The sequence below is a fragment of the Musa acuminata genome, chromosome BXJ2-10, assembly GCF_036884655.1.
Source record: "Musa acuminata AAA Group cultivar baxijiao chromosome BXJ2-10, Cavendish_Baxijiao_AAA, whole genome shotgun sequence".
Classification (NCBI taxonomy): Eukaryota; Viridiplantae; Streptophyta; class Magnoliopsida; order Zingiberales; family Musaceae; genus Musa; species Musa acuminata.
This window is the reverse complement of record NC_088347.1, coordinates 30,762,077-30,776,020: the sequence shown is the minus strand read 5'-3', so window position 1 is coordinate 30,776,020 and position 13,944 is coordinate 30,762,077. Positions and strand designations below refer to the sequence as shown.

The 13,944-nt window shown below is 43.7% G+C and overlaps 4 protein-coding genes across 4 annotated transcripts; 1 reads left to right on the top strand and 3 right to left on the bottom strand.

Moving 5' to 3' along the window:
* Positions 1–76: 76 nt before the first annotated feature.
* Positions 77–1,016, bottom strand: LOC135625773 (uncharacterized). Its single transcript, XM_065130864.1, has 3 exons — positions 991–1,016; positions 566–880; positions 77–395 (listed from the first exon to the last, which is right to left on the bottom strand). The coding sequence occupies exons 1-3, from the start codon at positions 1,014–1,016 to the stop codon at positions 77–79; spliced, it is 660 nt and encodes a 219-aa protein (XP_064986936.1).
* Positions 1,017–2,432: 1,416 nt separating this feature from the next.
* Positions 2,433–3,563, top strand: LOC103968736 (uncharacterized). The gene has a single exon (XM_009382040.3). The coding sequence runs from the start codon at positions 2,765–2,767 to the stop codon at positions 3,224–3,226; it is 462 nt and encodes a 153-aa protein (XP_009380315.2). The 5' UTR covers positions 2,433–2,764; the 3' UTR covers positions 3,227–3,563.
* Positions 3,564–4,727: 1,164 nt separating this feature from the next.
* On the bottom strand, positions 4,728–9,969 carry LOC135625098 (uncharacterized). The gene is made up of 9 exons (XM_065129430.1): positions 9,688–9,969; positions 9,285–9,478; positions 7,625–7,803; positions 6,871–7,155; positions 6,729–6,787; positions 6,550–6,586; positions 6,361–6,432; positions 5,877–6,204; positions 4,728–5,316 (listed from the first exon to the last, which is right to left on the bottom strand). Exons 1-9 carry the CDS (start codon positions 9,833–9,835, stop codon positions 4,978–4,980), a joined length of 1,641 nt encoding a protein of 546 aa, XP_064985502.1. The 5' UTR covers positions 9,836–9,969; the 3' UTR covers positions 4,728–4,977.
* Positions 9,970–12,392: 2,423 nt separating this feature from the next.
* On the bottom strand, positions 12,393–12,800 carry LOC135625772 (uncharacterized). The gene has a single exon (XM_065130863.1). The coding sequence runs from the start codon at positions 12,798–12,800 to the stop codon at positions 12,393–12,395; it is 408 nt and encodes a 135-aa protein (XP_064986935.1).
* Between the last annotated feature and the right edge of the window lie 1,144 nt (positions 12,801–13,944).

Below are 13,944 nucleotides of genomic sequence, written 5' to 3'. Positions count from 1 at the left end.
TTCCCTTCATCTGCGGTGCCTCTAGTGCTGTGCTCACCAGCATTGCCCCACCTTTCTTCCTCGTTGTAGCTACCTCCTACCTCTTTTGCTGCAGCTTCCTCCTTTGTTGTAGTAGCATCACTGTAACATTACTGTAGATTTCTCCTCTGCCATCATCACATCCATCGCAGTCGCAACCGTCGTCGTCGCAGCCGCAACCGTCGCCGTCGCAATTGCAACCGTCGCCATCGCAATCGCAACCACCGCCGTTGTAATCGCAATCACCGCCATTGTAATCGCAATCGTCGTCGTCGTAATCGCAACCGTCGTCGTAATCGCAACCGTCGTCGTAATCGCAACCGTCGCCGTCGCAATCGTCGCCGTTGCCATCACAGTCGCAGCCATCATCGTCAAAACTATAGCAACAACAATAGTAGCAGCAATATGCCTTTTCTCTTTGGCGAACGACAATCGTCTTCTCCACTGCCACTCTGCGCCAACGTCTGTTCCCTTCATCTGCGGTGCCTCTAGTGCTGTGCTCACCAGCATTGCCCCACCTTTCTTCCTCGTTGTAGCTACCTCCTACCTCTTTTGCTGCAGCTTCCTCCTTTGTTGTAGTAGCATCACTGTAACATTACTGTAGATTTCTCCTCTGCCATCATCACATCCATCGCAGTCGCAACCGTCGTCGTCGCAGCCGCAACCGTCGCCGTCGCAATTGCAACCGTCGCCATCGCAATCGCAACCACCGCCGTTGTAATCGCAATCACCGCCATTGTAATCGCAATCGTCGTCGTCGTAATCGCAACCGTCGTCGTAATCGCAACCGTCGTCGTAATCGCAACCGTCGCCGTCGCAATCGTCGCCGTTGCCATCACAGTCGCAGCCATCATCGTCAAAACTATAGCAACAACAATAGTAGCAGCAATATGCTCTTGCCCTACTCACGAAGCCTCTCGCTTGTAAATCATATTTTGCATCGATCCAAGATTGGTATCCTTATAGGAGCACCATCCCGCCATCTTGCGGAGCACCATCCCGCCATCTTGCGGAGCACCATCCCACCATCTTGCGGGGCATGATAGAAGATAAGATTTTCCCAACTATATGAGGAAATCTTATCTATTCTAGAAGATAAGATTTTCCCAACTATATGAGGAAATCTTATCTATTCTGTTGAGGAAAATCGTTTATTCTATCGAGGAAAATCCTGTTTAAAATATGCTTAGGCCGTAATGACACACAATGCCACTCACTGCCGATACCTGTTTAAAATCAAGATAAGAAAGTTGGAGGATTAAAAGTGTGCAGCTATCATGGAAGTGTGTTAGAGCTCATGTCCCACTCCTAAACAATCGACATTACAGCTGCTGCTTGTATCCTGCATCAGTGACTGCAATTACTGCTTTTGGTTGTCATCATAAATCGCACTGATGCAATTACTGCTTTTGGTTGTCATCATAAATCGCTGAGTATATTTGTTCATCTATGTATCGTTCTAATTTTATCCGATATCGCCGAATAGATTTTATATTTGTTCATCCTTGTAAAGAAGCTTTTAAATGGGAAAATTAATTGAGGACAAAAGTATGCACAAACTAAATGAAGGAATGCAGCATAAAATAAAAGTATTTTTTTTGCAGTGAACATGGAAGAACAGATCACAGTTCAGCCTCTGCACTTTGCTTCACAGACTCATGAGATTTACTTTTTATGTAATTGAGCAGAAGCCATCTGTCGAGTTCGATGTGCTTTACGCGATCATCTAATCCACGATCATGATCATCATCATGTCCTCTGATGATCATTTGTTCCGTGCCAACTTGCACCGCCTTCCTGCAAGAAATCTTTGGATTGCATTAAATATGCTGTGACTGGATTTTTGTCTTCAGGATTCCCCAAATGATCGAGCTTTAGACCCGTTCCCCACAACCACCGCAGATTCTTCAAACTGCAGATCTTGGGACACAATATGCGTTAATCGGGAAAAGAGTGGCAGAGTCTGCAAACGCAGAAATCCAGCAGAGTTTGGTGGAGAACAAACAGGGTTGACTGTAACTCCAAGAACAACACTGATTCATCCTGCAGCCAATCCACTCGACAAAGGTTGGCTGGAGCTTGTTCTACACAACTCGAGTCTTTCTTTGTGCTTTGGTTCACATGGAAGCATAGGGGAAAGATTTGGGCCCTCGGACAAGGACAGAGACAGCTTGCAAGCTAAAGCACACCAGCGGGCAGTCCTTCTGGGGGCAGCGATGGTGAATGGGGCCAAATCAAAATAAAGAAGAATGCACGGTGAAAGCAAGCTGGAGTTGGCACTTTCGTCACTGGCCAAAACACCATCAGATTGAGATGAGTCGATTGTCGTCAGCATGCACTGGCACAGATGAGCAGACTCCTCCCGTGTTGTTATTCTCTGTGTCCTCTCTACTCCTATAAAGAAGACACGAAGAGAGGGCGTTAGGTGACAGACCGAGCAAATGGCACTTTGGCCTCCCGCTGATGCTTCTCCCCGTCTCTTTGTTTCCATCATCGTTTTGTCTGCTTCCATGCATGACCTAATTCCTAACTCCCAGCCCATGTGCTCTCCTTGCTAAACAATCCCACATCAATAGCGACTGCTTGCCAAATCTCTCCCCCTCCCACCCACAACCCTTTTTTAAGTACCGGCATCCACAGGCATTCCTCAGTGGCTTGCTACTTAATTTCTTCCTTGCTCTCTCTCTCGATCTCGACGAGTGCTTATGCCCCTTGCTGTGTTCTTTTAGTCGCCGGGAGACATCTCATGGGGAACACTGCATGCGCGCCATACGCTACTGGCTCAGGTGGATCCATAAAGGTGATCAGCAGCGACGGCAAGTTCGAAGAGTACGTGCACTCGGTGAGAGCGGAGGAGCTGATGGTGGAGAACCCGGGAGAGTTCGTGTGCGACGCCGACCACCTCAGCGTGGGGTGCCGGATCCCGGGACTGGTGGCCGACGAGGAGCTCGAGAGACGCCGGCTCTACTTCCTGCTCCCGATGGACTTGCTCTTCTCGGTGCTCACCGAGGAGGAGATGGCAGCTCTTTCGTGCAGGGCCTCTACCGCGACGAAGAAGAGAGGGGTGGCCAAGAACTTTGGGAGGAGGATTCTCCCCGTCCTCGGTGCAGAAGCCAAGCGAGCGAGCGAGACCAGCAGCAGCGTCAAGAGGATGTCGACGCAGCGGTCATGGAAGCCGGCACTGGACACCATCGAAGAGGTTCCATGAACAAAGCCCATAGATTAGGTGTCGAGCATCAGCAAAAAATAAGCAACTCTTTATTCTTTGGTCACATCTCTCGGTTTTCATTTACGACGACATCCGAGGATTCGATTTCAGATTCTACACTGACAGTGTCATGACTTTGCCTGGAGTTTATGGGCTTTTGAATTAAGACGGGTGAAGACAGATTTGAGTTTATGGGTTGGGAAATTTTTTGTTTTGTTTTGTTTTGTTTTTGTTATGTGATTATAAAAGTGAGTCTCGAGTCGTATAATTAATATAAATGTCATTTTTCACAATTACTTTTTTTTATGACAGAGTGAAATAAGAACGCTTTTTAGGACAGAGCAAATCCAAACGCTAATATCTATCTTTTGATGGTTTATAGGAGGATCCTACATGAACAAAAACAATATAAAATTAAAGCAACATGCATATAAGGGCATAAAGCTTTTTTTGCTTATGATGTGAAATATTTTTATGTGGTACCAGTAAATTTGTCAGCTGACCTTTGGTGTCTTAGTGTGTTGGGACACTAGCGTTGACTTTAGGCTTGTCTTGTCCCATGCGCCAGTGCTGTTGAATCAAAATGATGTCATGAAAGACGCCACTATAAGAAAAAGCAAGTCGAAGATATGATTCGAAGGCATTCAATCACAAACAAGAAGGTTGTCAGTTGAACTCTTTCGAAACAGGGTGAATCCAAGTCATCAGGTGGGACGACGAGACGAAAGTCAACCAAGAGTAGTATCATGGAGCTTATCCTACATCAAAGCTTCTCGTCTAAATGCCAAACATATCATTCTGTTGGTAGGCAACCGATACAGAACTCATCAACTCCATTGGAGCTCTCAAGGATATCAACACCCGGGGGCACCGAAGAGTAGCAATATTATATACAGAAGAATAAGAGAGAAACGGGAAGAAAGGGACGAATACGACCAACCGTGGAAACAAAAGCATGATGACAACATTGAAATATGTTGATGGAATGCACCTTTGGTTAAAGAGCAAGTGTCGTACCGGCTGCTCAAGCAAATTCCATCTGAGGTTTTGATCTGTCGGCCACCTTTGAGCTCTCCTCGGACCTGATCACTGTCAAAAGTGTTTCCACAACTTGAGTAGAAAGTATAATGAAGCAGTGATTACAGATATCTGATGCAATGCACAAAAGCCAAGCAAAGTTTAATGTCAGGGTCATGTCAGTGTCAGTACACATCGATCCTAGGATACATAACATCTGATGGAGCAGCAGTTGTGATCAGTACAACAAAGCCATTCAACCATCAATCTGCAGGTGGTCGCTTTAGAAATAAGTAACAGGAGAGTAGCAGCTCCACATGATGATACTACAGGAAGGACCACCACAGAGGCAATGATGCAACTTGAGATCCTGGATGAGGAAGTACTTTTGTTAAACCTGCCTTCCAATCCACCTGGCCTCAACAGAACAAGACTCACACCAATGCAAAAACAGAGGGCAAAGACTGCACAAAAAACACCAAACTTGAAAAGAGAAATAAACTTAATATTATATTTCTTAAGGCTCAAAAACCTATGAGTTTTTAGAGTTACAGCAACTGCACTAGAGATAGGAATTTGATACATATCACCACAAGTGACGCTTTGCTCCACTTGGGTTGCGATTTCGATATAAATGCTAGAAGAGTAGTATGTATTGCTTATATACTAGGAGATAATTTAGATCATTTAATTAAGATACTGCTATCTGAAAAAAAAAAAAAAAATTCTTAACTTCAGACAGCAGCACAAACACCTCCTCCCTTGTGGGGGCGGTTTGCGTTGACGATCCACAAGATAAGGCACAAAAGGACTCCGATTGAGATGAGTGCTAGTCCTGCATTGACCATCCGAAGGTTATTTTCCAGTCGAGGACAGTAGAGAGTGGTGATAGTGTTGAAGGTCTCTCGGACAAACTTGCAGTCCTGAAGGCTGAGTAGGAATGGTGTGTAGTGGTAGAGGGCATAGCTCACGTTTACGGCCATGACCAGCTGATCGTAAATGCCAGGGGTAAGCCTTCCACGACTGACACATGAACCTGAATCGGCAACCTTGCATGTGTAATTCTCCCATACCTGAGAAGTTTCAATATGTGAAAGCCTGTTAATATTAAATGAGTACCCTAGGAGTCAGAGGAGAGCTTTGAAGGAAATGAGACAAAATGCCTGAAAAATGATCTAAGGACCAGTTAATAAATATCTGCTACTGATCACAAATGGAGAGATCATGTTATACAGAAGAGCTTTGAGGAGACTGCTGAAGTGGAGGAGCCAAAATGCAAAGCCTATTTGTCATATAAGTGAATTTTGTCTGCATAGTTTCAGTTTCAACCATGCACGTCACAGTAATGTAAATAAGCAGAGCCTGTAAGTACTATAGTCACATCAAACCAGAAGGTGCAATATCTACCACAGGTTACCAAAGATGGCTAGGATATAACAGACAAATAAACTAGAAAATCAGCATGTAGAACAGCACATACCAGCCACCGAATGCTTGTTTCATTTCTTGAGTTGAAAAAAATTCAGAAGAGGGTTCGTCAAAATAGTACCGTTTACTTTTCAATTATTTGTGAAGATATGAACTTAAGGAAAAGCAAACTAAGGACTATTCTTAAGGGCTGTTGTTTACATACCAGTGATGCATTAGCAACCGATGCCTCGTCAGGGTTGCACTGTCGATTTTGCAGGTGGAAATCATAGGGAGCACAGAGATAAGGAACCATGGGCCCAGACTGGTTGTACGAATAAGTTTTCTTCTCCTGAGATGAGGTATCTGAATTCACAGATGAAGATATTGCTGTGTTGACTATGTTTACAAGCTGGTAGACTACTACTTTACTTTGGTACAGAGTGTGATTTGTGGTCTGCTCATCGACACATGGGAGAACATTGCTCAGGGCTGTCTCGGCATAAGGATAACGAACCCATTCACCCATAGCTGTACAAGTATCAACTGTAGCACTGCAGAAGAAAGCATTTGTGAATCTTCTGATATGCCAAAGTGAAAACCATATTTGTTGTGCTCCCTAGGTTTTACGGAACATCATGGATAAGTTTGTGATTGATAAACAACAGGACAAATGAAAAAAAGGAGAACTAGAAAATTAATATTCTTACTTGTGAAGCATCACAAAAGTTCCACAGAGAACAAAGGTAAATGCCACAAGTAGCCAACCACTCATTATGAATCTGAAAGATTATACATAAGAAGAAGCCTAAGGAGTCTTCTAAAATCTTTATTCAAGATGAAAATACACCATAGTCCAGAATTTATCTACGCTGCAAACCTGCAACTTCTCAACTTACATGTAAATCGTGTGTCTGTACCCACATATTGAAAACACTGCAGCAGAAAAAAGTGGGAAATGCAAATTGCATGTCAAAGTCAATATGAGAATTAGTCAAAAAACTAAGACACAGCAAACAACAGACATGAATAGACAAGTCAGAAGATAATGCAATATAGCGAATTAGAGATTACATACCAAAACCAAGTGTGGCCAGCAAAAGCATCAAACAGGCTACACCAATCAATGTGCAATGCCTAAACAAAGAGAAAATGAAGCATGGAATATTAAGATGAGATACACAGACCAAAGAAGTAGCAAAAAAGTCGTAAATGCATACACAAAATCAATGCCTCCTTTAATTTTGCCAGAATTTTGATCTGTTTTCTCTGAAAGAGCATTAGCTGCATCATCTAAATTTGTATTCAACTTGTCAATTTCATTCTGAGCATCTGGTGGAAGATAGACCTCTTCAACATTGACAGTCTTTGCAGAGGATAGAAAGTCGGTGACATTCCTTAGAATCTGAACTGTAAAATCTGATTGGTTGACTACAAAACTCAAGGTATCCATCACTTCGCCATGAAATTCAGCCTGTTCCACAGAAAGCAGAATGCATCCAGTCCTGCATGGAAACAAATTTGACGCATAAACTAGGAAAGAAGCATCTGAAGAATGGAACGCAGTAATCCAGAGATTCCAAACTTCTATGTCAACCAGATGACACTAAACTGTTTTCGAATTGTATCTCAATTAGATCAATGGTTCAGATCTTAAAATGGTCTACAACTTATTTGACATACTAACCATATTAACTATATCCATTTTCAGGCTTCTTATTTGATGACATACATGATACCACTCCAGACAATATGAATGTGCCAAAACATCTCAACAATGTAGATCATGCTTAACAGTTTAAAGAAGTACCCGACATACTCTTGAGGATCTAGTTAGACAAATGCCACTTAGCCATTTAACATACAATTTAGCGTTTGATAATCCACGTGATGATAAATGAGAATTTTCTCACGGAGATATTGTAAAGCTTAAATTTTGCCCAAAGAAAAAAGTTAATAGCTTAGGAACATTACGATGCAACACAAGTGAAGACAAACAGCAACATAAGACAAACACGTTGTTTGCAGAAAGAGCCTTCATCTTTGATTTGTGGTCCCCATCCACAGCAGAGACGTATAGCTAAAGCCAGTCCAAAGGAAACCAACCACAGTAGTGCAAGGAGAAACCCAGCAGCTCCTGTAAAAGCAACAGACTACACAAACAGCAGTTAATATATAGCAAAAGACATCTAATAATAATTTAGGGGTCAATAGAAAGAACAAAAAATCGATTTCACATTTTGAAAAAGATGCATATTTGACTGGATTTAATCCAAGCAGAGACATTCTTCACTCCTTGAATAGTCCAATCATATTTGGTGGGATCATCAGCAATACACAATCCCAATTAATAGAATACTACGGCAAACATAACTTAATATTTGCCTGTGTATTTTAAAGAAGAACATGATACTAAAAAAGGGCAATCAGTTTGAAAACCAGTTTGCATCTTTAACAACATCAAAAGATGGTCCAGTTTATTATGAGTCGAAACTGAATTTACCGGATACATCATTATGGGAGACATGCATACTCCAAAATAACTGGATACTATGACACCATCAAGACTATGAACCAAAATAGAAGATCATAACAAGATTTCCAATTATCCGACCCTAGCTATAGGATGGAATACAAAGGCAACCTGAAAAAGAAATGGACCCCAGGAGATGCTCTAGACCAGCTACATGGAATGCCACCCTTTATTGTGATTCTCTGGTCCAGCTTATTATGAGTCAAAACTGAAATTACTGGATAACATCATTATGAGGGACATGAAAACTCTGAAAGAATTGGATAGTGGATACCATGACACAAGTAAGATTAGAAAAAGGTATACCCTGTGCGTGAGGCTCTAGCCATTGTGAGATCTGGGAGAGGTACCTTACCATTGTATCGAGGCTACCGAAGCCCGCCCTCTAAGCAAGCAAGATTATCACCAAAATAGAAGATCATATCAAGCTATCCATGCATCAGACCACAACAATGGAATGGTACAAAAGGGCAATCAGAGAAAGGAATGGATTTCAAGTGATGCTCAAAACCAGCTGCATGAACCACACCCTTCCTTTTTTGTGCATCCTTGGACAGTGTCTCATGGGGCCCAATCTACAATCCCAGGATGAGTACGCACAGATACCATCTGTAGCGAAACATTCATCAGAAACAAAGTCATGCAGCTCTAGCACTAAATTGGGTAAACAATATATTTCTCTTGGCATTCCACATTCATCCTCAATCGTCTTGCAACATGATGAGCAAAATGAAAACAGAACCAACGTAGGTGAAACACTAACCGGGATCTATTTATCTGGCGTCGGTAGAATTCCATTCACAACTCCAAGAACACAGATACAAATAAAATTTAAAATATCATGTCAGAAACAGTAATGCAATCTCTGCTAAGACTACAAGAAAAGCCCCAAACCCTGATTGATTAACATGCACAACAGGGATAACAATAAGATATATACAAATGAGTGCAATTACACTTGAGAAGAAAATATATAGATTCCCTTTATGTTTGTTGATGAGTATAGTCTCTATCACAAATCAAAGCCATCTTAGCCCTTAAGATATCATAATATAACACAACCATGTTAAAGCATGAAAGAGGAGGACTTGATGAACTCACCGCCCAGTAATGCTTGTTGGTAATGTCCCAGCCCCCTCGATACATCCTGAACTTGTTAAGAACGTCCGGCCTCTTCGTCCTCTTGGCCGCTAAGACCAACGGAAACCTCGCGTCGGGAGCCGTGGCGACAGGCCCCGACGCGATCGACGTCAGCTTCAACAGACCCTTCTCCCATGTCGGCAAGTTCTCTCCCCCTTCAATTTACATCGTCAACCAAGGAATCCATCAAACGGGAACAGCCAAAAAAGACGGAAAAGAATCTTATTGCATGAACAATACATATCAAATCGATCGAAATCCCAATAAACGTTCTTTGGAATCAAGAATTCAGTCTCGACCGAAGGTGACGGGATCGGATCCAAGCTTCAAGAACCAACAAAGAACGAAAAATAATCTCACCGACCTGGTATGGATTCTCCGGCGGTCCCTCCTCCAAACGCGGCCGGCGCCGCCTCGGAGACAACAACGAAAGCGGCGGAGGCGAGGAACAACAGGACGACAGCTCCACCTCCGCCTCGGCCGCCGCCACCAGCCCCGGCGCCAAGGTCCATCACCCGATCGGAGAAAAAGATCCAGTAGGGGTTCGATCTCAGCCCCCGATGACAAGAAAAGCCGGGGAAAAGAGCGGCAGCTCTGCGAAGGTGACGGCTTTTAATCGGCGGGAGTGGAGAGAAAGTAAGGAAGCGAACGGGGGGTGCAATCTCTCATACCTCGAACGTTACCCGCAATGACGTGTCGTCTAAAAGGCCCAACTGTGTGGATTGCGATGGAAACACCGTGTGGGGTCCGTGTTTGCTTTAGGGTCAAAAGCAAGCGCCACGTTGTGGAGTCATGAAACGGGTCTCTTTCTTTGGTGGACTTACGTAACGCTTTGAATGGGGAACGGTACGACCGAATCGCCTGCTGACCCCGTGTAGTGAAAGTGAAAGGAGTGCCCTGCGATTCTCAGATAATCACCAAAACGCCACTATTCCGTTTCCTTCGCTCTAACCAAAGTGCGCTTTGAGTGCGCCACGATATGCGTGTTTGTGGCTGGTAGTAATATTGTTCACTTGTTAGGGGTATTATGGGGTACGAAAAAGAGAACGAGGATCTTGTCTAATTATACGAGCATTGGAACCTTTAAATCACATCTGAACCGTCCATTAGAGCTAAACCCCATTCTTCATCCGCAGGATCTTAGCACCGTAGCCAAACCGTACAAACAAAGATTTTAGCTTGGAGAGAATCCCACCTGTAGGTTTGCGACACTGATTGGAGCCGTGCAATTATGATCGTACGGCTACGAGAAAAGACAGGAATTTGTTTGCTCGTTCTCCAAATAGTGTGAGCATAGTAGAACGAGAAGACCAGAAAGATAGATACTGTCATTAGATGGCTTTACCGTGAATCAAACTAAAGGAGGAAAAGAACCTGTTCGACCAAAAGGGTTGGTCAAGATTTTTCTCTCGCCTGAGTATGCTCCTGAGGAAGCGAGAGAAGGGAAATGCTTAAGCAGGGACTGGTGGAATTTCACCAATTACTCAGATTGGTTGGAGACAAAGAGGATGCGATTTCCTTTGGTTTGACACTCAATAGTAAATGTATATGTCTGCTGTATAAGAAGCAAGATTACGATAGTGACGGCTGCTAATTTATGCGATTCTAAACGAGATGTCTTATGCTGGAGCATGTGTCTTCCAGTGGCATCTTAGCTTTCTCAAGATTCTCAGGTAGGATATGAGTATTCTGTTCTTAGGAAAGAGATGGTCCGACTATCTAGTTTTGGATGCTTGCATGTGATGCAGTGGGAAGAGAAGAGACTGATTTGATTGAATCTGTGGATGACAAAACAATGCATCTGTGATGGAAAAGGAGGAGGAAATAAAGCAGAGAAAAAGGAAAAAGAATAAGAACAGTGGGACCGCCTGGTACAAAGCTGCGATGCAACCGACGTTTTATTCTACTGTTGTCCATTCAGGTGGTTTGTCTTGAAGGTGACCGTGCCGCCTTCTTCTTCTTCCTTCGTGCGTGATCGGTGCTGGCTGCAGACACGGAGGAAAAGGTGCAATAGATTAAGGGATCACACCATACCACATGGCCTTCCGCCATGCGAGGGAGCACGTCAGATGGTGGAGTGCACGCTGGGTTTGGTATACTGTTGCTGCTGCGTGATGGTGTTGATCATCTTTCACAGATGATCAGTATCTCTTCGTAGGCTGGGATGGTTTAGCATACGGCTGCTGGTTAATTAAGAAGAGAAAAGGAGAAGGGTGCACATGTTGTCGCCTTCCTTTTCTGGTTTTCTCCATCCTTCTCTTTCGGAGGAACCGATCGAGGGTGGAAGATAGACTGGTCTTCTTCAGAAAGCTATATACATAACTACCGATCATAAATGTTCTTAATCGACCTTTTCTCGAACGGCTTTAACAAGTTATAGAATTCAATGGAAACGAGTTGAATATACGATGGAAGCTTTACAGGTTCGGTGCAGAAACAAAAGATTTCTTAGGCACAAAAGGACAATTGATAGAACCTTTCAACCACTACCAAACTCAAAAGTAGTTTACATTGATGAACTACCATTCTTAGTACTGAAGAAGACTTCAACTGCTATCTAATATAAAATCACCAGTAATAAACAATCAAGCCTTAGGCAAGGAAGAAGCATACTGTTCTGAGCCTCAGGGAGGTCGGAGGTGGTTATGGAAGATCTACTGCACTTACTTCTTTGGACTGGTCTTCCCTTTTCCTCTCCTACAATGGATTTAAAAGTTACAATCTACAGACATCTGTTTGCGAGGGCAATCTACTCCTGTCCGCAAAGATGAGGGTTGTATAAGGAGGAAGAAGAGATGGGGGATGCGTGAGTGTGCTCAGGAGAGACAGTGTGGTGGGATTTTGATGCTTGTCGCTGTGCTTCCTTCCTTTTATTTGTTTGTTCGATGTATGATAGAAAACTCGATTGCGATTCAAACAAAACCAACCATATAATGGTGTTCTGTGCATAAGAGAGTTGAGGAACAATGAAACAATGGGTAAGCATCTAAATGCTAACAAAGCCAACTTGTTCCAACGTATGTGATCCCAGAATACATTGCTGCATGCAGACCATACTGAGCTCGGTCACTAGAACGATCGAGACATTAGTATCAAGATCACCGATGCCGGCATACTCAGCGCAAGCATCGCCATGGCGGCCAAGCCCACGCCAGGACGTGCGTTCAGCAGGAAGACCTGCAACGCCCCCATCAGCTCCGACACATCCGATCCGTATCTCGCGTGGTATCGCCTCTCCCACTCCATCCATTCCCTCGGGGCTTCGTAGTTGTTCTCCACCACCTTCATCTCATGGATCCGCCTCCGAAGCGTGGCCATGTTCTCGTCCACAAGCCTGCCACCATAGTGCTGGCCGCCGCCGTCCTCCTTCCGAGCAGAAACCACGAGCCTTGATCTCTTCTTCTGGTGCAGGCTCGTTTTCACGAGGAGACGAGAACCCAAGGAGCAAACTGGGGAGACGAAAGAAGAGGTTGCCATGCTGTGTCGATAGATGATGCAGAGGATGACAAGAATGTGTGTATATATACATACAGGCACGGTGGTGGGACGCGGAAGCTTAAAGAAGAAAGCTGAAGGAAGAAGCAAGCGTGTTGAGGTCGAAGAGCAATATCTCACGTTTTCGACGGCTGTGTGGGATCGATGTGACTGCTGTGGAACTTTCCTCGTTCTTATTAGCCCTAATCATAAGTTTGCTTACGAGGAGATCATCGACATGTTGCTGTCGGCGAATATAATATCGGACAACGTAAAAGCTGTAAACCCATGCATGGAGAGACATGCGTGCTAGCTAAATCTTCCGGTAAACGAAGCAAAGTGTGGCCCAGTTTCCAGGTTTTCTTCTCTCTTTCTTCCTTGATGTGTAGATAATAAATGGCAATTTATTGGAGATGGGCGACGTGAATACCATTAATTTGATGTCTCCATGCTCATGCACAGAACCTTCGTTGGCTGCCAGCAAAGATCTGCTCGTATCCAAATTAATGCAGCCTCGTGTCTTCATCCTCCAATATTTGAGAAATAATTTTAAAATGAGATGGAAAAAGAAAAGCTTCTAATTTTGAGGGGTTCATTCGAGTCTTTCTCACACATCTTGATACGTTCTTGTTTGCCTTCATTGATGTTTGGACGGCGGCACTAAACCACCCTTGTATCCCGAATGTTCTCGTGCTCCGACTGATCGAAAGGGCAAATCTCTTTGATGTTCTTGGACGAACAGATGTTTTCTTTCCTCACGAACCAAAAGGCGGCTGCTGCCCTTCACGGGTGCAAGTCTTCTCGATCTCGAATCGACCTCCTCTCGATCTACGCAGGGGCAAATCCAGTCGGTGTTCTTGAACGATGTTGAGAGTTCTGTACTGTTGTTCTTTCATTGAGTTCTTTTTCGGAAGCTTTGCCGCGTCAGTCAGCGAATACAACATTGCAGTCATTTTCTCGTCAAGAAGAACTTGAGAATTTTCTTCATGCGAGCAAGTATCTTTAAAAAGGGTAAAAATAGAAGAAAAAAATCATAATACAAGCTTTTGACAACAACTCTTCAGAGTGAAAGTATTGAAAGTTGTTTGCATGGCAATCACATCTAAATTCGATTTCGAAGATCTGAAGCATATATCATCAATCTCAT

Bases quoted from the DNA above. Each gene is read 5' to 3' on its own strand.
- LOC135625098 (XM_065129430.1), bottom strand. From the start codon at position 9,835: ATGGACCTTGGCGCCGGGGCTGGTGGCGGCGGCCGAGGCGGAGGTGGA. The intron at 7,156-7,624 runs GTAATGTTCCTA...GTTTCCATGCAG, and splicing joins GTCTTCACTTGTGTTGCATC to GACTGGATGCATTCTGCTTT. The intron at 6,587-6,728 runs GTATGTAATCTC...TTTCTGCTGCAG, and splicing joins GCTGGCCACACTTGGTTTTG to TGTTTTCAATATGTGGGTAC.
- LOC103968736 (XM_009382040.3), top strand. From the start codon at position 2,765: ATGGGGAACACTGCATGCGCGCCATACGCTACTGGCTCAGGTGGATCC.
- LOC135625773 (XM_065130864.1), bottom strand. From the start codon at position 1,016: ATGGTGCTCCGCAAGATGGCGGGATG. The intron at 881-990 runs GTGCTCCTATAA...TTGTTGCTATAG, and splicing joins CTCCGCAAGATGGCGGGATG to TTTTGACGATGATGGCTGCG. The intron at 396-565 runs GTAGGAGGTAGC...TTGTTGCTATAG, and splicing joins AGGAAGCTGCAGCAAAAGAG to TTTTGACGATGATGGCTGCG.
- LOC135625772 (XM_065130863.1), bottom strand. From the start codon at position 12,800: ATGGCAACCTCTTCTTTCGTCTCCCCAGTTTGCTCCTTGGGTTCTCGT.